The sequence below is a fragment of the Anguilla rostrata genome, chromosome 1 (genome assembly GCF_018555375.3).
Source record: "Anguilla rostrata isolate EN2019 chromosome 1, ASM1855537v3, whole genome shotgun sequence".
Lineage (NCBI taxonomy): Eukaryota > Metazoa > Chordata > Actinopteri > Anguilliformes > Anguillidae > Anguilla > Anguilla rostrata.
This window is the reverse complement of record NC_057933.1, coordinates 6,072,857-6,096,014: the sequence shown is the minus strand read 5'-3', so window position 1 is coordinate 6,096,014 and position 23,158 is coordinate 6,072,857. Positions and strand designations below refer to the sequence as shown.

The 23,158-nt window shown below is 46.2% G+C and overlaps 1 protein-coding gene and 1 long non-coding RNA gene across 3 annotated transcripts in view; both read right to left on the bottom strand.

Annotated features, from left to right (window-relative positions):
- Positions 1-4,802: 4,802 nt before the first annotated feature.
- On the bottom strand, positions 4,803-6,955 carry LOC135237298 (uncharacterized). The gene is made up of 2 exons (XR_010324797.1): positions 5,393-6,955; positions 4,803-5,358 (listed from the first exon to the last, which is right to left on the bottom strand). It is a non-coding gene; the product is annotated as an uncharacterized LOC135237298 (long non-coding RNA).
- Positions 6,956-6,968: 13 nt separating this feature from the next.
- LOC135237213 (leucine-rich repeat and fibronectin type-III domain-containing protein 2) overlaps positions 6,969-23,158 on the bottom strand; it is a 136,132-nt gene continuing 119,942 nt past the window's right edge. For both annotated transcript variants that reach the window (XM_064304130.1, XM_064304216.1), the window contains 2 exons: positions 15,811-17,206; positions 6,969-8,400 (listed from right to left, as the gene is read on the bottom strand). In XM_064304130.1, coding sequence (XP_064160200.1) covers positions 7,422-8,400; positions 15,811-17,186 — 2,355 coding nt within the window. In that variant the 5' untranslated portion in view covers positions 17,187-17,206 and the 3' untranslated portion in view covers positions 6,969-7,421. The remainder of the gene's footprint in view (positions 8,401-15,810; positions 17,207-23,158) is intronic.

Below are 23,158 nucleotides of genomic sequence, written 5' to 3'. Positions count from 1 at the left end.
ATTTGCTGTTAATCTTAACCAGTTAGACAATGTAACAATTTAATGCTTGTAATAGTTTGAGTATCAGAAAGCAACATGTATTTACAGTGAACCCTAGGTTATATACGCCAATAAGCCATCATGTTATTTACATACCTATAGCTACATAGCCCATGCAATAAATTAATAAATCACTGTAAACAGACTTGCTGTAAAACAACTTCAGGCACGGTTACGAACTAAGTACATAGTACTGATTATTTACTTACATCCTTAAAGAAGTTTGCTTTTTGCTTTTTGACCGAATTTCCTGCTCAACAATGAGGAAGCATATTTTCCCTTTTAGATGTTCCTCTGATTCTGACAAATAAAATGGCCTGGCTCGAGGGAGAGTGCTTATGGGTAATTTCACCAAAATGATTCGCTACGTGTCGGTGCACGAATACCTCTCATTTCAGGGAGACTCCGGGGGGGGGGCACCTTTCGTGATGACACCACTGGAACGCTGAGCATCGGTTATGTGGTTTACCTGGGTCCTCCTGACGATCGCGCGCGCGTTTTCAGCCTGACCCAGCCGCACGTGGAGTCGCACCGCTGTTCTGACCGACTGACGCGGTGACTGTGCAGCTCGGCCTAAAGAAGACGCCTCGGGCAGAATGCATGTCAGAGAAGAGTGCGCCCATCTACGCTCTCTCCCACAGAATTGACGAAATTCATGGCAACTCCAAAAAAAAATTGAGGATATAAATTAGACTAGAATTTGCGTTTCGTGTTATGTTTATTCCGAGATGAAGCTGTGATGAGGTTATGGAACTGCCTTGTGTGTAAACTCAAGAGCATCATTCAAAATGTGCATTTTAATATAGTGTCTTGGTTTAATACAAAAATCCCTGTATTGTGCGTTCACTTAGAAAAAAAAATCTGAATTTAGCAGCAAAGGATGATGGGACATCATTCCCAAAGGATTATGGGATGTAGCAGCCAGTCTCCTCTAGTACAGGCACTGTCCCATTCTGACTGAAGAGCGATGGGGTGGGGATAAAGGCCAGTCCCAGGGGGAGAGACATAGCAGCGGATGCTAAGAGGGGTTAGCTGCCAGCTCCCTGTGGTGACATTCATGTAGAGAGCAGACTCAGGCTAACTGACCTGGGATCGGCTTATAACCCTGTTGCTAAGCACCAGTGATTTTTCAAACTTTGCAGCTACAATTCCGTCAGCCCTAACTTCTCTCTGCTTTAATCACCTCATTCTCTCCGCATCTGAAATTCACCTTTCGTATTTTTAATAAATAGTTTTGTTCATTTTCAAGAAGCCACTGGCCACTGGGGGGGAAAAAAATGTACGTTAAATATTTTCAGACAGTACATAATGAGGAAATATTTGAGATTTTTATAAATGCAAGATATATTTGAGAGGAATTATAATGAAATACGTCATTATCTCAGGAACAGCTCCCGTACTTCTTCACATATTTTAACTGCAGTGCGCATGGAAACACTACAGCAGGTGAGCTGCCATTCCTCAGCTGATCTCTGTCTTTTTTTTTTCTCGCCAGAGTGATTTAAATTCCACCTTCTGGAAAGTTAAATGCTCCAGGTGAAGAAAGACAGCGGGTCTTTGGGGAAATTGAATTTTTTTTCCTTTTTTTTTTTCTGGCAAGTTACAAAGTCTAATTTTATTTCAGACTGCTCAGACCTGCCAGGTTTCATTCCCCTCAGATCGCAGATATGGCAATCTGCTTCCCTCTTCCGCTCCAGTAGTGGGTTCGCATCAGGCGCACGAAACAATCAATTTAGCGCTCGCAATTAGCGTACATCAAAACCACGTGAAATTCCATTGGCTATTTTTAAACCAATCGGCTCCCTCCCGAGAGGCTGGAAAGGGATCCCATTTAAAGCACAGATGCTGACTGCTGGCTGTTCACACCTGTGCATTCAGGCACCAGAGATTATATTTGTACAGTGCTGCAGTAAGCACCTTTTCTGAAAGATTATATGAATTAAAGTCTATTCTCAGCCAGGGCCACCAGCGCCGTCTCCTTCATTCCTAATAAGGACAGTGCTGAGGAGGTTCGCTAAGGCGTTCTCAATTAAGAGCTGCTGGATGTAGGAGAAATCCCTCTGCTACCTCTGGGAGGCAGACGATTCCTCTGCTCAGAGCTAGTCCCCCCCACACACACACACACACACACATGCACACACGCACATGCACAAACACCCACCACAGACACACCCAAACACACACGCAGACTCACTCACACACACGCACACACAGACATGCACACCCACACACACAGACGCACACACACACATGGACACACACCCACACACACACACACATGCACACACACCCACACACGGACACGCACTCACACAAACACACACACACATGCACTCACACACACACAGACACACACACACACTAACAGACACACGCACACACACACTCACACACACACACACAGTCGCACAACACACACACACACACACACACACACACACACACACACACACATGCACACACGCACATGCACACACACCCACCACAGACACACCCAAACACACACGCAGACTCACTCACACACACACAGACGCACACACACACATGCACACACACCCACACACGGACACGCACTCACACAAACACGCACACACACACTCACACACACAGACACACACACCACTAACAGACGCACACACACACTCACGCACGCACACACACACACACACACCCGGCGGGTTCTTAGTACGACCGCGTCGCTCCACACAGCCGAAAACCCGCCACCCACGTTACCCGTTGCCTCAGGACTGCTCTGATACGTCCGGCGAAGGATTTGAAGGTTTGAACGCGGACATCTTCGCCGCCGTAAGCCCCCCCCCAGCAGGCCTCAGATGCTGCCGCCCCGCTGGAAGGCCTTTTGGTTTCGGCAGATTTAGATTCGGAGTAAGATGTGTTATGCGCCTCCGGGGATTTAGACGGACTTCGGGATAACATTAATGCCTTAGCTGTGGTAAAGGGAGGGTGCCTGGTTCCCCAAAAAAAAATGTCTGCAAAATGGTTCCTGTCAGCTTTGGATACAAGGGCTTTCCATACCCTGTAGAGCAACTCAGCCATGCTTAGACGGGTACAGGTTACTACCCAATGACGCCGCTCTACTCCACAGGTGTCAAACTCCAGTTCTGGAGGACCGCGGTATCTGCTGGGTTGTCAGGGTGTTCTTGGCTCCCGCGGTTTATCGAAGTCGCTGATTGGCTGAAGAATCCGCACACCTTGTTCTCAAGGCCTTGATTGGCAGCCAGTTGAAAGGAAAACCACAAAAAAACCACAGATACTGTGGCCCCCTGGGAGTTTAGTTTGACACCCCTGCTCTACTCCATGTTAGACACATCTACTATATAAGTGAAGACCAGTGGTGGCTCGCTGTTAATTTAATCATTACACTTAATGTGGAAGGTCATAATTATTCAACTGGAAGGGTCTGGACGCAACTGGGTTTCTGTACAAGAGAAAATACATTTTGGAAAGATATTTGAATATACTGTACACAACCAAAAGTTCCCTAAAAATAAAAATACAAAACTGAAGAGCAGGAAATATGATTGGGAGAACTGACCATTTCTAACAGTTTTTTGAATTTGGCAATGGATTTGGTGCATCATCCAAATTAAAAAAATACAAAAGTAGTTATCAAATTTCTCAGTACAAGAAGTTGATCCTCAATTTGATCGATTATTGATCAGTTAATTATGGAGTGTTAATATTTTTGCATTGCTGGAAGTAAGAACTTCATAATGCAGAACTAATAACCTTCACATTCATCAAAGTAATGACCCAGGAAATGATAAATAGTAATTTGTTGCTACCCAGTAATTAAGTGCATTTGATAATTATTATGAAACCGCTGATTAACTGAAGAATTAGCTACTGCCACCAATCAAGAAATTGTCAGAAACTTATGTCACTCAAAGGAGCTAATTTCCAAGCCACTACAGATTAATTACATGCTCTAATTACCTCTAGAAATGGCTTTCCAGTCTTATTGGAAAACACACTAAACTAAGCCAAAAGTGTTTTCTTTATCATCAATTCGCTATTCTCTGATTCTGGTGGTTTCAGAACCTCCCATTTTCCCCATTTCACGCATTACAAGCAAGCACCATAGCAGTTAATAACTCATCTGTATTAAACCTCAGGTTTGGTATAATTACCATTTATCTACGTTAATGGCTCATTTTTATGTGCCCTGTCGTTTGGCTAAAAGTAAAAATATCCGTCTAACTAAAGACAGACAAAAAAAAAAGGAAACACGGTGACTCATTGCCATGACACAAGGTAAAGGGTACAGGAACAGGTACAGTGGAACTTCCCTAGGTATGATGTAATGTCAACATAGCTACCTGTCATCAACCAGAGATATAAAAAAAATGTGACCCATGAGTTAACTCTAGGGCAGAAAAGCAAATGGATTGACTAATTCACGCTGCTTATGGGATTAGCACACCTGATATTTGCTAGATACGAAAGCAGGATAAATTATTCCAATTAACTGTACATGAACACTGTTTCCAGGACTGGGGTTATTCCTTTGCAATCATGGAATTCTATTTAGCAAAGACAGCTAATAGCATAGATATAACTAGTCAATTAGCATTATGTTAGTTTGATAGAAATTACCATTGTAATAATGCAACAATTGTTATTTACCAGATCCTAGATTTTTACTTGCTTATAAGGCACAATAATATTTGGTACCATGTAGCCAGATCACAAACCCTGTAAATGAACATACTGGACCACAAAGGAACAGAACTAACACAAGAGCATTCTTAGGAATTTATCATATTTATCTTTTTTGTAGCAAAATCTTTGACCACAGAACATATTTTCTTTTTTTCTACAACTTCAGGTGAGAAACGTGACTATGCAAATCAAGTACACGCTTATGTTGTAACGATACAGTAAAGCACCTTCTCACTTTTTCCAAACATGGAAATAAAAGAACTACTGTACAATTTTTTCCCATGATACATTCTCACTCAGTTATTGTACAAAAAAGTCAGTATACGGAACAGTACATCGAAATGTAACAAACAAGAAAACCAAATATCGCAATGCAATGGAACAGACCAACCAAGAGAGAGACAATAAACGCATCAATAAACCATCAGAGGATGCCTAGCCACTCATGGTCTCCATATGAGTGCATGACACTCATAGAAAAAAAGACATGGAAGTCTATGACTGTAGCATGTTACTGTACTGCCTGTGATACTGTGATTGTAGCATGTTACTGTACTGCCTGTGATCTGTTGATTGTAGCATGTTACTGTACTGCCTGTGATACTGTGATTGTAGCATGTAACTGTACTGCCTGTGATACTGTGATTGTAGCATGTAACTGTACTGTGTTAACCAGTGATTGTAGCATGTTACTGTACTGCCTGTGATACTGTGATTGTAGCATGTTACTGTACTGCCTGTGATACTGTGATTGTAGCATGTTACTGTACTGCCTGTGATACTGTGATTGTAGCATGTAACTGTACTGTGTGTTAACCAGTGATTGTAGCATGTTACTGTACTGCCTGTGATACTGTGATTGTAGCATGTTACTGTACTGCCTGTGATACTGTGATTGTAGCATGTTACTGTACTGCCTGTGATACTGTGATTGTAGCATGTTACTGTACTGCCTGTGATACTGTGATTGTAGCATGTTACTGCATGTGAACCTGTGATTGTACTGTACTGCATGTAATCATGTAATTGTAGGATGTTACTGTACTGCATGTGAACCAGTGATGGTAGCATGTTACTGTACTGTGTGGTATGGCATGATATGGTTGAACGAGATATTAGCTGAGCGAGAGACAGAAAAATAAATCCCAATAAACGTTCCCAATAAATAAAAAAAACATAAATATATTGTATTCTTTAAAAAAAAATTGTGGGCCAACCTCATTTAATAATAATTTAATTAATACTTAGTATCGTCTTGGTCTCCAAGAGCTAAGCTCTGGGGAATTGCTGAACACCCCCTCCCCCCACCCCCCACCCTCTTCTCTATTAGTGTTTCTACCAGCTGTCAATCAAAACAGTTTTCTGTTCCCTCCGTGGCTTCCGCCCGGAGCAGGATGGCCTGAACGTTTCACTGAAATGCGCATTTCAACGCACTCGCTCACACAGAGAATCACTGCACATCAGCAGCCTAATTTAGCGTCTCCCCGGAGGAGAAAACTCGGTTTACCGCTGCTCATCAATCCCCAGACACACTCACTGATTGACGGTTTAATTTGCTTTGTGTTCCGTCTTACTATGCAGGAGGAGTAGAGTTTGTCCCTCCTTAATTGTATGTATATATTCAAATTCTTTTGTGGCATACGGTACACAGTGATTTCATTGGTAATTTTGTTTCCCGTTGTGTTACAGTAGTGCAGGGAGAAAAGAAACTGCTAAATCAAAGGCTTTATCTCTGACCCGAGTGTGATGAATTATATCAAGGTTTTTTATAAGGGGGGGGAGTTTGAAAATATTTAAATGATGCTGGTATGTCATGCAATAACTTGAATGTGTGTATGTGTGCTGTGTGTGTGTGTGTGTGGGTGGGTGGGTGGGGGGTGTTTGGTGATGAAAGAGAAGGGAATAAAACAATACTTATAAATTCCATTTTAGTTATGCAAGAAGCGCTGAACTCCCTCTCAGGAGAGATTAACTTTGAAATAAACACACATTCAGTCACTGAAATAAAAAAATATGATTAAATAAAAATGCAATTTTTTTATTATTATACGCTTGCTTTTTAATTTCTCCCCCCAGTGGTAGTCCTTTGTGGCTTGGAGGAGTGTGAAGCGGTGTGATCCGTGCTCCCCCCCCCCCGCCCCCGCCGACGGGGTAATCCTCTCAGACGTGCGCTGCGCTGACAGAGATTGAGCAATCCCTCTCCCTCTCTCAGCCCTCCTGACTCCCCCGCCGTTCGCCCACGGGAGGTCTCGTTCCACAGCGCCCCCCCCCACGCCATGTTCGATTTGTCCCGTCGGACGCGTACGTGCGGGCCCGTCCGGCAGCTCTGACTCGCGCGCGGCCACGCCCACGCGCACACGCACACCCACGCACGCGCTCCAAGGCAGGTCAGCGTAATCCCCAGCGCAGAGGCCACCGCCCCCCCCTGACGCGACTGCTTTGGCCGCGGGAGTCTGTTTCACACGACGGAAGGACGACGGTATTCACATGGACGAACTTCATGCAGCGCAGGAGCGAGCGCCACAAAGTAGGCGTCCTCCGCGCAAAAGTATTCCTTTTTTTGTTTCTTGTGTTTTCGTTTTCTTTTTTTTTTTTACATAATTTTTTTTTTCTCCAACGTATCTCTTGTCCCTCGTCTCCGCTCCACGTGTCCCCGCATATACCAGCCCTCCCGCCCCAAACGCAACCCCCCACGTCCCGCCTCAAACGGTGCTCTCCATGACCCACTCGGAGCTGTCGAAGGTGGCCTTGCTCCCCTCCAGGCCGGCCTCCTCGCACTGCAGGAGCATCCCGTTGACGGACAGGCTCCTCTTAGTCCAGATGCTGCTGATCCGCGGCGGGTAGGAGCAGCACTGCGTGCCGGTGAAGTCGCCCATGTCGAAGGACTGGCTCCTCTTGGGCTTGCCCTCCAGCGGCAGCGCCAGCAGCCGGCTCAGCCGTGAGTCCGTGCGGCCCAGCAGCGGCTCCTTGTCGGACGGCGCCGCGGCCGCCGACGCCGCCGAGGCCCTGGTGCCGGAGGCCCCCGAGGGCCCCGGGTCCCGCCCCTGGCCCCGCAGCTCCAGCGAGACGAAGGCCCCCAGCAGGTGGTTGAGGTTGGGCCTGGCCCGGGACGCGGGGCCGGGCCGCCAGCGGCTGGCCGACAGGCCGCCACTCTCGCTGCGCAGGCTGTAGCTGTCGCCGTCGCGGCAACCCAGCGAGCCGGACGACGAGGACAGGCTGCTCTGCAGCGAGCCGCACTTGAACTCCACCAGCTCGTCCCTCACCACCACCACCTTGGCGCTGGCGGTGGCGGCGGCGGCGGCTTTGGCGGGCGGAGGCACGCCGTTGCGGCCCGCCTGCCCGCCGTTGGTCTGCGAGTAGGTGTTGCTGACCGCCGGCAGCTTGCCGGACTGCGAGCTGCTGCACACCTTGTACCGCACCATCAGGATGACGATGAACACCAGCAGCGTCGCCACGATGACGCCGCCGATCACCAGGATCATGGTGCCGCCCAGGAAGTGGCTGTGCAGCGACTGGCACTGCGGGTAGTCGTCGCGGGTGACGAACTGGGCGCAGCCCACCACGTTGGTGGCCGTCAGCGTGGTGGCCGTGTCGTCCCAGATGGCCAGGACGCACAGGTCGTACTGGACCCCCGACACCAGGTTGGTCACCAGGAAGGCCCTGCTGGACGCCGGGATCATCCTGACGGGGGGGACAGAGGGGGAGGCACAGGGCAGCGTTAACGACCTTCACAAGGTCAAGGTCAACATTAGGACGTGCAGTACTTCAGGGCTAATGTAGTGGGAGAGGTGACAGCTGGTAACAAACGTGAAACACTCAGGGGCATTGAATTAAATACAAAATGAGATAAAATAAATCAAGGTTTCATTTAATACGCTCCATTTAAGTGTTTAAAGTGCATGCATTTCTTAAATCATAAATTCAATGGAGACAATAAAAATATTCTCACAGCACTCAAAAATGAACGGTTGGTATTTTGATTCAAGTTGATTCAAATTTTCAAAATGGCAATGGCCTTTTGTGAACTCTCCTTGGTTTTTTCACTCAAAAGAGCAGACTGGAGCGATAGGGCCAAAATAGCAACTATCCTCTAAACTAAATAAACCAAAGGATATGAAGTATTTAGAAAATATTCACCTTTTAATGATGTGTATTAAAAAAAAAAGGTTCTCACTGCAACTGTACATGGATTCAGCAGTCAATATCTGCACCACCAGCAACACCAAAATTTCGGCAAAGGCATGGCGATGTCGATTACATTTATATGTGGGGTTACTAAATATGAAATAAATAAGCAGAGGCAGCTCGTGGCCACGCACTTCCACAGTAGTCGACGTTACTAGTCCAACAGAACTTCAGTACTTCCTTTGTAGTCACGTCCACCTGACAGCCAGCAGTAATTGGCTTCCGCGCCAGTCGCCATGTGCCCAGACTTTTCAATTTACGCTTTTTTGGAGATATTCGGGAACAAATTAAAAGGAGCTAAAAGCGTCTGTCCCCAAGTACCGGGTGGGGGAAAAAAACTTCAGAAAAGCCTGACACTCAATCAGCCTTCCCCGGTATTAATGTAATTTCCGAGTCATTCATCAGTTTCCTGAAGGCGAAGGACCACCGAAGACAGACGTTAATGGATGGGCCATCTGCATCCAACCTCACCTTGCTTGATTTGCCCAGAGGGCGTTTGTTACCGGGGCGATCTGATTTAGCAATTTACCAACGCTCAGCACAGGGGTGGCAGTAAGACAATGCAATTCATTCAGGCAATCCATCCTGTCCAATGATATGTACATTAGCGGAGGACTTATCATATTATTTCTTTAAAAGAAAGACTTATTGCCCTTTTCTCCCCTCCAAGCGATGAGGGAAAAAAAAAATCTTTCTGATAATATATCTTGATACGCTGATAATATATCTTGCCTAGCCAAGTCAGTGAGAGGGGTTTAGACCACAGCTGTCAGAGAAAAATCACTTAGGAAAAAGGCGGAAATCACACCTCAAGACTCCGTAGGAATGGGGAAGGGGGTTAGTGCAGAAGATCCACTATCAATCAAGAGTGAAATTATTCAGAACTTGGAATTTCAGAACTTCAGAACTACAGAAGGAAAAAGGTTTGTATGTGGGACGGGTTTCCTGTTGGAACCAATCCGATCAGTACGGGCTGGGGAGGTTTGTTGCAGCATCCTCCGGAGATTAATTTCAAATTTAATTTACAACAGTTGAATTGAGACTAATGCGCAGAGACAAGGGAGGCGTTGTACTTTCTCTCCGACCCTCCAACAGGACCCGGACAGATCCGGTACCGCCCCTGTGAAGTGACCCGCGCTTTCTTCGTGTGCGAAGACGGTAATTACCAAGCGCTGTAATATCTCATCTGTGTCACGGCAGATGGTTTTTAAAGGACGTCTAAAACAAAGGAGAACGCGTTCCTCAGGCAACCCGGCCACGGCGGCCCAGAGTTCAGCTGAAGGTTACGTTCATTCTGCTTAATTCTCCCATAAAGTTTTTTATTTCATTTTTTAGTTTTAATGTCAGTTTCAGTGAAAAAAAAAAATCTCAGCCGGATTACAGGGAGCTTCACTGTTATTTTATACTAAGTCAGACTGCTTTAGACTTTAAGAAGCCAAAGCAATATATCACACATACGACATAAAAGCTTAAACCATGTATTTCAACCCATCGGTTCTTCGCCGAAAGGTCCATTTCACTCAGATCCTTGCCTCCCGGAGAATTCTTTGGCACCAGTAGCATGATCAGTTGGCTTGCACCTCCTTTCATGGAATAACTCATTAACATTTGGTGGCAAGCCCAGTTCCCTGATCATTACATCACACCGCCACTCCTCAGGTTACGAGCCGCGAGTCAGACTTCGCTGTTCCAGGTCGCGATGTCACTGTGAACGATTGCAGGGCTGTTGCTTAAGGCTTGACTGTACCACATTTCCACAGTGTTAAACTGACAAGGGTGGGGGGGGTGGGTGGGGATGAGCCTGCTTCCTCCTAATGAGCGAGCACACTAATTATGCCTCTGTAGCCTGTCGTGCTTTCTCAGCAAACCGTGGGTCGACACATGCACGGCACGGACAGGTACTCTGGACAGGCGCCACACTGCACCACGTTCTGGGCTAAATCAGGCATATGCCACACGTATGTGAGACTGCAGGTCTATCCAGGTGCTGCTTTGTGCACACTGGCCGTAGGCCAACACTGTGCGTGAGACCGTACGGAAGAATCCGGAAACCGAATGGCTCGCCAACTCTTGTTTCTCACAGGGCGTACAGCGGAGGGCGTACGTGGGGACCTCGATGCCTCCCCCCCCCCATTGCTCTTTTTAAAAAATATTATAAAGACATTTCTTATTCGCTTTTAACTGTAGAAGTTTGGTATTGTTCCTATATTATCGTGGTTGCTCTATATTTGATTGTTATTTAGTTTTATAATTCTTTTAATTACTAACACTTGTGTTGTATTTGTTTCACTTCACACCGGCAAGAAAATAATAACTGAAAAGCTACTATTATTATTATTATTATTATTATTATTAAAGAGCCAGTTCTTAAAGTTAGGCTTAATGGCCATCTTCCATTTCGTATCAGGAAGTGACTCCGCAGCCGGGGCAAGCGTACTTCCACACAAAAGGAGGGGAGATAAGACGAGGAGATAAAGCAGCCCCATAATACAGTCTGCATTCTTGGATCTTCGCTTTTGATCAGTGGCACAATCCGTCCCTGCTCGGAAGAGCAGAGAAAACAGAGCTGTCTACCCCCCTCCCCCCGCTATCCTCCCTCTACCCACTCGCCCGCCTGCCCCCCCCCCCCCTCCCCCACCCGCTCCGGCGCGTGTTTGAAAGCGTTTCCATTTGGGCTCAGCAGAGCGAGCTCCCAATCTCACACATTTTCGCAGACGACAGGCTTGCGTGCGGAGTCTGAGGTTGCTTCGCTTGTGCTTATTTTTAGAACTTCCCCTTGGCTGAGACTTGATCAGAGCTTTCGTTCCCCACAGCACAGCACAGCACAGCACAGCACGAGCATGGCATGGACGGGCCACATCCGGAAGGGTTGGGTTCGATCACGTATCTCCTCCGGCGGTGTAGACTATTTCTCGCTCATAATTGCCTTTTTTTTTTTTCGCACAGATGCCGCTCGTGGCAGTTACACAAGGGCTTCCACGTGAGCGCACCTTTTCGATCGATCCCAACCTGTCTGTGTCGCTGGGTTAATGTGCTAGACCAGAAACACTGAGCCCGAGCGGAGCTTCATAAAATGGCTGGCAGTGCCGATTATGTCACGACACAGAACAGGGCGGCCCAACCCTGTTCCTGGAGATCTACCGTCCTGTTGGTTTTCATTTTTTACCCAAATTTTGTAAACCTCCAGCCACTGAGTGAGGCGTGCTTTGATCGGGTTGGAGTGAAAATGTACACACAATAGTAGATCTTCAAGAACAGAGTTGGACAGCTCTGGGCAGATTTTTATTATTACTATTTTTTTTCATTACCAGGTACAGCTGAAATTAGTAACAATAGCTGTGGTGCTCCTTTTTCATGTAGCGAAGTTTGAAGGCTTTGTCAGTAACAGTTTTTTTAAAAAGTATATGCTCTTGCAAAACAGTTCACCAAGGTGAATCGGCAGACTTGTGGCCTTCTGCCCCACATCCTTTTTTTGGAGACAAACCAGCCCAATAAAAAATACCAATACAACCATGACTCGAGCAAGAATATATCCTGGACCGTTATGGTTGCTTTGGGGCTATTTATTTGAATAGGACAATTTAATCACACCCATATAATGAAATCCCCAATGGCCTCTTAGTGTCCAATGAAGGGGGAATTTAGTGTTGTTTGCCTGTTGTACTTGGAGAAACTGTCCTCCTTATTAAGTTTCATTTTGTCATTTCATGGATGGACAGGTCCGAATTTATCCTCCTCCAAATAAAATAAATAAATAAATGAATAAAATAACAACTCACATTATTCTTCAAGAACACCCTCCATAATGTGTGAGCGCGTTTCCCATACACTCATCTCATTGTGCTCTCAAAACGCTTGTTCATAATTCACGTCCGAAGATAAGCAGATGTGTCCTATTCCGATTCTAAATTCTATTAGAAACACTGAAACAGCACACATGATATTATTTTTTCAAAGAGGTCTAATGGCATGTTTTTACGTATTAATGATAACTGGCTCATTTCTGCATGAACAGTGTGGACTCTTGAGATAAGCCCAGAGGACACAGAATTAACATGGGGGGGGGGGGGGGGAGGGGGGAATCCAATTAATTTATATATTCTTTCTTTTTTTCCTCTGTGGAAATGTTGGCACAGTGGAAATAGAATGGAAGCAGACAGAAAAAGATTTTTAAAAATATAATGCGTGGGTCCCAAAATTCAACGTAAAACTACTGCAAGCTGTACAGCCGACATACCGACATTCCAACATACAATCCCTGATGTTGACAGTATCTTTTAGGGTCTAATTATAGGTGCTAATCTAAAGTTAATACCTTCATCCAGGTTTTTAAAAACACATATTATCTTGCACAAGGATACAGTGTCCAACCTCGGAATCAAACCTGTAACCTTTAGGCTATAAGCCCAGCTAATTACCCATAATACTACACTGCTAGCCACCTTATTCCAGAATGATTTAGAGGATCTGAGCGTGAATCATCTTCCTACGTGATTAAACGACAGAAAATGAAAAGGTTCTTTGCCTGTAAAAATTGTTCAAAAGTATGCTAATGTTGGAAAAGTAAAGGAATGAAATCGTTAATTTTACAACCACTTGATTTGATTTGATGCTAATGTCACCACAAATTTAGGTTCAAAATTACTGCATGCCAGCTGGTAATTGCTTATGCATTTCAAATGCAATCATTTATAAAAATGCATCCACATATACGGTGGCATATGCAGATAGTGTCCAAAGAGGTGGAAATACTTGGGTAAATGAGGGACACAAAATAACATTAAAGCTAGATACTTCCACACAGGTAGGCGTACCTACAAGACTACAGACTTGGTTACAGTTGGGTTCTGGTGGTTCCATAATAATGTGGGATGCATTTTCCCCGTACAGTTTTGGTACATTCGCCCACTTAAAAGGCAAAAGTAGTAATTGTTGCGCAAGTATTCGAATATTGAATTAAGGACATTCTGATCACGTGTGTGATTCATTAAGGAGAAAATTCTATACCGAAAACAACATATTGCCCCTACGTATGAATAATACAAAACAAAACTAGCACAGGGTATGACTGTTGGAAAAGAGAAAGATAAGCGCTGCTTACCAACGCATTTCTAAAGATGAAACTCCGCGAATCCTTATTTCATATGCCCGATAAGAACGGAACACTTCTCATGCAGTTCACATTTCGCTCTGAGAACACACTGTTGCCATAAGCTAATAACCATCCACAGGGGTTCCCAGCTACTGCTATCATTTCTGAGACAGATTGTAATCTATGACACGTACGGGCACTGAATCATGGAAGGCGTGACACTTTGACTAAAAAGCGTGGCGAAGGAGGTTAATTGATATTCGGCTTTTGAGCACCGCCAAAGGTTTGCGGCCGACGCGACCTATCGCGGCCGCGATCGCATAATGCGATCGTCGTCGCCGCCTTACCCATAATCCCTACACAATTCCGCCGCGCCAGGATACCGTCGTTTGCGAAATTCCGGGCGATAAATCTCGTGGGAGATTCTCCGTCGCGCCACCACAAAAAAAACACGCGTCGCATCGGCCATTGGGCCGCACCTCAGACACGGCAGCCTCGCGCATTATCTTTAATTTCCCTCTGTAATGGAATTCTGTCGAGCGAGCGGGCGGGCGGGCAGGCGGGCCGCCGTCGCCGCAACGATAATGTCAGGTGACTGGCACTCGGGGCCCGAGAGCCAGGGGTCTGCTTCCCGGTGTGACGCGCGTGCGATAAGCTTCCCGCTTGACGCCGCACGCTGGTTTCGAGGGCACGCAAAACAGGTCTTCAGTCACTGGACTGCGGGGAAAGAGCACGGTGTGCCAGCTGAAACCCTGTGCTTTATGTTATTCGGGATCTATTTATTTATTTACTGCAAGCATGCAGTTTCCCCGTATATATAAATGCATGTACATACGGCAGCAATGTATTCTGGATGTTTAGAGGTGAAATGGACTTGAACAGTGACCACATCAGGAATTTGGTCTTAGGGAACATCCATTTTAGTTTTACTTAAACAAAAGTGATTTAATTCCGTATTTGCCACAGACTGCTGTTATGAGATAGGTATTACGAGACAGACATTGTTTGTGGTAGTAACACATTTTCTAAATGACATGAAAAGCAATACATGCAGAAATTTTTTAATCCTTGTCATTTTTCATGAATGAAATAGAACACACATTTCTTATTTTCATAGTTTTTACTCAAAATATGTCCTATCAACACTCTCGGGACACAGTTGACTTACATTTAGAGTTCTTCTATTGATACGACACATACACTTGGCCTGGTACAGTAATGTTGACAGCCTGGTCTGTCTGACAGAGGAGTGTCATGTTCTCTCACGCTGACAGTCACTCTGGATATGAGCACCTGTTAAATGACTCTGATGATGCGTGAATTAAGTGGCTCTAGGTCATGAAGTGCCGATGTGCATTGTGGGTCGTCGGGATCGAACAATTTCTTCAAGGCCTCTAGAAATTCTTCAAGGGCGCTAGAAATTCAGCTCTTGTCAAGATTTCAAATTAATAAATGAAGCAAAAGTCATTTGGTAATTGGATTCCCTTTCTGGCCAGCTTCACATTTAGTTTTAAAATGTAACTCCACAATGTTACACAATCCGCTTCATGTATAGTTAATGCCAGAGGGGACTGGATGTAATGAATTGTGGAACCACGCTCGCTCTCTAAGAACTGTAGTGCAAAAATAACTGAGCAGCACATGGGAGAGAAAGAACATGAACTGCTTCTACTTTCAAGCAATTTATGTTGCCTATTTCCTTGTACAAAGTAGTAATTAACTTCCTCTAACAGGTATGGCCTTTCCCTGTGTATGTGCACTGTGTCCTGTGTCCAAAACAGCAATTAACTTCCCCTAACAGCTACGGTCTTTACCTGTATATGAGCACTTCGTCGTCGGAGCAGTTGTACTGGAGCTGGTACATCTTCACCTTCGGCGTGGCCTTGCTGACCGACCACTTGACGAGAGCGGAGACGGCGGTCACCTCCGACACCGACACCACCCGCTCGGGCGGAGCCTTGGGCTCCACCTTGTTGGTCTTGGTGGAGCTGGTGATGTCGGAGAGGCGGGACTTGGGCTGCGAGGCGCGGCCCGTGCCGTTGCTGAGGTGCGGGAGCTGTATGATGGACAGCTCGATGGAGGCGGTGGACTCGCCGGCGGCGTTGGCCGCGATGCAGGTGAAGATGCCGTAGTCCTTGGACGTGGTGATGAGGATGTCCAGCGTGCCGTTCTCGTACACGGTGGCCCGCGAGGAGTTGCCGATCAGCCGGTCGTCGGGGGCGACCCAGTGGATGACCGGCACGGGGTCGCCGACGGCCTTGCAGCGCAGGCTGGCGGTCTGGCCCTCCAGCACCAGCAGCTTGTGAGTGTGCTGCGTGATGAGCGGCGGCTCGCACACGAACTCGTCCTCCCGCACGTACCAGAAGTAGCGCCCCTTCAGGCCGGGAGGGGAGGCGCAGGTCTCCATGTCGTCCTCGCGGTCCAGCCGCCGCAGCCACAGCACCTCGCAGTTGCAGTGCAGCGGGTTGCCGCCGAAGCTGAGGGACAGCTGCGGGGCGTACGGCGTGGTCAGCACCACGCTGTTCTGGGAGCGGGCGAAGATGGGGTCGGGGGGAAGCTTCTGGAGCCGGTTGGACGTGAGATCCAGGCGGGCCAGCTTGTCCAGGTCCGCGAAGGTGCCCTCCGAGATGTGGTCTATGAGGTTGTGGTCCAGGCTGAGCTGATGCAGGTTGACCATCTTGCGTATGGAGTCCCAGGGCACGCCGCGCAGGTTGTTGTAGGACAGGTCCAGGTCCTCCAGGGTCAGCATCAGGTCGTCGAAGGCCTCCCGGGAGATGTGGCTCAGCTGGTTGTTGTTGAGGATGAGGTGCTGCAGGTTGACCAGGCCCCGGAGGTCGTCGGCGCCGATCTCCGTCAGCCGGTTGCTGTCCAGGTGGAGCGAGCGCAGCGTCTCCAGGTCGATGAAGGAGAAGGGCTGGATGGAGCTGATGGTGTTGCGCGACAGCGTCAGGTCCACCAGGCCCGTCATGTTGGCGAAGTCCTGCTGCGTGACCTTGATGATGTAGTTCCCGCCCAGCCGCAGCTCCACCGTCCGCCGGTCGATGTCCGGCGGCACGAACAGCAGGCCCTTGGAGGGGCAGAGCGTGCCCAGCGACTCCGACAGGTTCTGGCAGACACAGTACTTGGGGCATGCGCGGGCCATCGTCACCGTGGTTACCAAGAGCAGGAGGCTGCAGAGCACTTTGTCCATTGTAGCTCAGGGACAGGAACCTGCCACACACGGACGAGAGAGAGAGAGAGAACACTGAGGCCACTTTACCTGGACCAATCATCTAATTTCTTGAGCTCTTTTCATAGTACCACTTCATCTGAAGTGGGTCTTCATAACGACTTTACCGGCGCTATATAACCCGCGAAGCACTTTTTAATGAACGTACATAAACATTACAGCCAACTTGTAACAGCTGACACAAGGTGATGAAGCACGTAACGATAAACATGATGGCAGTAATGATGTCCTGCCATAAAAATATTCATGTGTGCCTATGACAGCGTTAACGATGCATTATGTATTCATTAATGTGATATGAATGCTATGTAAGGCCCACTTCAGGTGAGGTGCACTTACCGTACATTTCCCTTGTGGAGCTAAAGGTTGTTTTCACAGTAGAAATGGGGGGAAAAGGCTACATGATGAGGCTGTACTAAAGCCATTTCATGGGACACCAAAGAACTGTGTTAGCATACGGACCAGGTGCTCCATAGAAACAAACATGTACACTGCTCTGTTCAGTCATAACAGACTTTTGGAGCTGGACCTAACACCTTCTTTTATATCTTGTACCTAGATCCAGCTCTCCACTGACCTAGTAAATTATAGATCGTTTTATGTCTGAAAGTAAACAAAAGTTCTCTTTCATACGCACACACACAAACACACACAGAATTATTAATGTACGCATTTATGAATGATAGTGCATTATTAAAATACCAACTATTATTATTATCATAAAATATGCATTACTATAATACATATTATTATAATGTATTATCATGTATTTATGTATTGTAATATATTCTGTATATTTATGTTATGAACTGCAGGGCTTTCTCTGTCTATGCCAAGCATCGGATGATTTGTTTATATTCAGCAGTGTTTTCCAGGAAGAATGCAAAGCTCCAGGGAAGACCATGTAAGATGAGTTTAGTAAACTGCTATGCTATGGTAATGCGATACAGCGCCTAGTTTTCCCCAATGCGTCACATTTAAATCTTTCAGGAAATGTTTGGATTCAACACACCAATGGAGAATGGGGTGGGGGTTTGGGGGGGGGGGGGTGGGGGTGGGAGGTGGGAACACAGAAAGGGGGGGAAGGTGAGGCTGCACTTTATTGTATTTTTCAATGACTCGGCATTTTTCTAAAAATAAAAAGAATAAATAATAAAAAAAAGAAGAATAACAACACAGCACATTCTTAAGAGTCTGATTAGTACAGCAATGTTTCGGTGATATCAAAGGGGTGAAGGAACCATTGGGCAGCCAGAAGGGACGTTTAGTAGACTAGGATTACCACCGGTAGGCGCAGGCGGGAGGAAAACAGCAGCAGATTATCGACTGAAGCGATACACAAACACGCGTCCTCTCTCCTTCATCGCCATGACTCCTGCTGGTCGAGGAAAGGATACGCTGTGGAAAATGGCCGCCGCTGCGGGTACCAGGGCCGTGGCGGGGGGGGGCGGGGCACGCGGCGCGCGGTCTGCATACCTGAGCAGTCCGCGCCGTCAGGCGTCGCCTTATTGAAACGGATGGCCACCCCTTACCTAATCCCCCGGCCATTTCCATTCCTACGAACTCTTTTCGTCATTAATTTTCAAATACGTTAAAAACTCGAATCAATTTTTAATCAGATTTTTTTTTTTTTCTGAACAGCGAATGCCAGAGAACTGGCCGTTAAAAAAAAAAAAAAAAAAAAAAACACAAGGCCCATTTTTTTTTTTCGAGGGCCCGGAAGACTGAAGCAGAGAGCTTTGTCTGTTCCTTTCACTGGGTACGAAGGTTATTAGCGCAATCCGTTATACTTTAAAAAGAAAGAAGAAGAAAAATAAATAAATAAACTGTGAAAGCTGGGAAACAACAGCACTGCAGCAGTGTGTTCCTGGTCTTGATCACTCCGGACAAGCCCCATCACTCTGGCCCTTATAGCTGCAGTAGGTCATAATTGCATGTAGGCCTTGTCCGCCATTTTGAAGCATGCCCGCAATTACGCGATGCGATGCTGCTACGTCTTTACAGCCTGCCGCATTAAGATAGTAGGACATAAAAAAAAAAACAGACAGGAGGGAATGTAACAAGTAAATTCAATTAAAGTGAATGAACAGAAACCGGTCGTGTGGCTGCATTTGTCCTGTACACACACACAAAAAAAAGAGGATCTAAGTAGTAAAGCAAAGTTAATTTCAGGAAAACTATTATGACTGTGTTAAATCACATAATAACATGCACGGCGTGTTCAGAGCTTGCAGTGGATCACCCAAAGGATTTTTTTTTCTCCATTTGTTCTTTCCAACTGCAGCGCGAGATCAAACCTTGAATTTTCAAAGCAAAATAAACGACAGGATTCAACGCCATGGCAACTTTTCCATTCTCAGACGTCAGCATCATTTTTATACAAAGTGACAACTTCCTTTTTTTTAGTCCCTACAGTATTAAAAAAAGAGAGAAATGCTAAGTCACAGCCTCAACTCTTTCAATGAGCACAGCCATCTGGTACTGTAGCTTTTAAAGGTCCCCTATTAAACTTATTTTTCAGCAATTTTATATTATTCCGCAAGGCCTACCAAACATGTTGATAAGGTTTTTAAGGGAAAACATTTTGCAATACATTTTTTGCAAGCATTACATAAGAAAATGTTAAAAATAAAACCTGTGAGTTTCTTACTCAAATTGAAGAGTTTTCTCACTTCAAATTGAACAGGTCATTTTGGGTAGGCATTTTTTTTTCCACATGCGCAGTGCTGATTGGTTAACTGACCAATGACAGGAGTGACCCTCCCATCTCCAGTCCACAATCCAACTCCGGAAAAGCCAACAAACAAACATGGTCGCCGTAAACCAACAGTGCACTGTAAATGTTCGATTCGAAGTCAGATCTCGAATTTGGTCATAGAGGAAAACCGGAAGCTAATTCAGAAGTCAAGGGCCCTGCAGGAAGTGTCTAAATGGTGAAGTTTTTATAATGTAAAAAATAAGTTACTTATGGTACACCTATTTATCGAGAGAGCTGCAAAGCGCATTGACAGCTTACTGTGCATGCTGACTGTTGCTCCTTTGTCACATAATAATGCAAAATAAACTGGGTCCTCATTTTTGTCCTCCTTCGGGAAGGCTGTGCAGTGACTTACCCGCTGACAGACAGCATGACATCACATTAATGCCAGTATGAAGCATGTTGAACTCTCAACATAATGCAAATAAACTGGTCTCATTTCGTCTCCTTCGGAAGCTGGCAGCGACTTACACCCGCTGACAGACATGAATGACACAGCACCTTTAGCATGGCCAGTTATGCAAGTCATGTTTGAAGTCTCATCACATAATAACGCAAAAATAAACTGGGTCCTCATTTCTGTCCTCCTTCGGGAAGGCTTTGCAGCGACTTATACCCGCTGACAGACATGAATGACACAGCACCTTTAGCATGGCCAGTTATGCAAGTCATGTTTGAAGTCTCGCCTGCTGGTTTGTAATTGTACTCTGTGATCTCAGATGCTAAATCACAAAAAAAAGTCTGGGTTTTTATTCGGTTCTTAGAAGAGGCCGACCAAGGGGCGAGTTTATGCAAATCACATCGTTAAAAATGATTGGCTGTTTTCACAGGAGCCCAGAGGCGAATGAGCAACTGGTACCAATTCTCCGTTGACTGTTCTAAGTAGCCTGGTGATTATTTTTTCTAATACAGTGAAAAAAAAAGAAATGAAGAAGACCAGACAGACACCATCCACATCATTTGAATGTTTTCATTTACCTGACAGAATAATAATAATAATATAATAATAATGTATGTGTACAGGTACGTGTGAGTGTGTATATATGTAATTGTGTATGTGTGTGTCTTCGGGGGGTGGTTTGGATTAAAGATAAAAGGTGTCGGTATAAAAACGAGACGATATTCAACGAGATGGGGCTAAAGAACGTTTGCACTGATGACTGGATGAGTGCAAAGGTGGGTCTCAGTGAAGCACTTTTGCCTTTTAAAAAAGAAGGGAGTGTGGGAGAGATGACAGGGAGAGGACAGGAGCCCGCGGGGGGTGGGGGGGCTCCTGAGAGATTACAGTCTGCGTACTTCAGCCAAAATCACACCAGACTTCCCCTGTGAGCTCTTAAGTGGTGGGGTGGGAGGGGTGTGATACAGTATCAGCCAGCTGCAGCGAATGGGAGGGGAGGGGGGAGGGGTCAATTGGAACATTTCCAAAAGGTGAAGCGAGAAACAGACTAATGGGATGGCAGCAATGAGAAGGCAGGTGAGTTGGGAGGGTGAGGGGTGAGGGGGGGGGGGGGTGGAGGGTTATTTAGGGGGGAAAGGAGGTGAGCTGACATGCTCTCGAGCGCTCACATTAGCTCGTTCCCTGAAGACTGCTGCAGCCCAGCCTCTGAAAGGTGCATGTTTGTCTGACATGATTTAGCCCATTACGAACGGCGAACATCCACCCTGATTATGAGTGAACACGATTCTGTATCAGGTGCGAAACCACAATGCCTGATTGCCTCATCTGATTTACGCAGTTTTCTGCGGGGGGGAAAAAAAACAAATTTAATACAGAACGGAAAATAACACAATGAAGAGGGCGATGAGAGACCAATCAAGGGAGAGTTAGGGAGAGAGAGAGAGGCGAGTGAGAGAGAGAAACAAGGAGGGATAAAGAAAGAGAAGGGAACGAGGGAGTGAGAAAGAGGGCGAGTGAGAGAGAGAAACAAGGAGGGATAAAGAAAGAGAAGGGAACGAGGGAGTGAGAAAGAGGAGGAAAAAAAAGAGAAAGAGGGTGTAAATATAAAGCAACCTTTAGAACGCCAGTACAAGGCACAGTGCCTATACCGTCTGCTGGGCGAGACAGGCCGAAGACAGCCAGAGTCCTTGCGGACCAACGAACGAGACGCTTTTGACGGTTTTTATTACCGGTGGCACATGACAGTCACAAAGACCCATCAATCACGCCGGAGCATTGATATGCAGGCGCCGCAGCGGCCTGACGAACACCGGCAGATCATTACCACCGGGCGTCGGCAGTCCTTCAAACTGCCGCATTCAAGTTTTTTTTTTTAACAAAATGGCCGCTTAAAGACGCAGAGCCGAGCAATTGCACCGGCATCGGCACCGCAGTGTCCCTGATTTTTTGAGAAGTTTTTTTTTGAGACTTATGAGGAGCTTACGGTTTTAATTTCCACTGAAATAATATCAAATAAGGAACAGGTTGGATTGTTTACCTGCTCGGATACGCTCAAGGCAGAAGCGGAATTAGCGGGGGTGCTGTGGGTGGGGCGCACCCATATGAGCAGCCATGGGGGGCCCCCTGAGTACCCAAACATAGACACCATCTTAGGCCTAATTCACGGAAAAACATTGTTTAATGAACGCTGACAAGAAACACTGCATCCTTTTCATTTTAAAAAATGTATTTCTAAATCACAGCTGACATTTAAATGTACTGTATCTTTAAAATGGACTTGCTCTTCATATGGGTTATTCTACGCTGCTCTATATCAGCTCTGATGCTATATTTCTCATTATGTCTTACATCCATATCTGAGAGAGGCTAGGTCCGACTCCGGCTAAAGGATTTTTGACTCAATATGTCGGTGGCAGCCTAAAAATAATCTCTGATGTTATTTGAACATCCATCCATCCATCTATTATCTATACCTGATTATTCCTGGCCAGGGTGGCAGGAGGTACTGGAGCCTATCCCAGCATGCACTGGGTGAGAGGCAGGAATATACCCTGGACAGGTTGCCAGTCCGTCGCAGGGCCCGCACACCATTCACGCACACACTCATACCTACCGGCAATTTAGACTCTCCAATTAGCCTACCTGCACGTCTTTGAACTGTGGGAGGAAACCGGAGTACCCGGAGGAAACCCACGCGGACACAGGGAGAACATGCAAACTCCACACAGAAAGGCCCCGGGCGAGATTTGAAGCCTTCTTCCTGTGAGGCAACAGTAC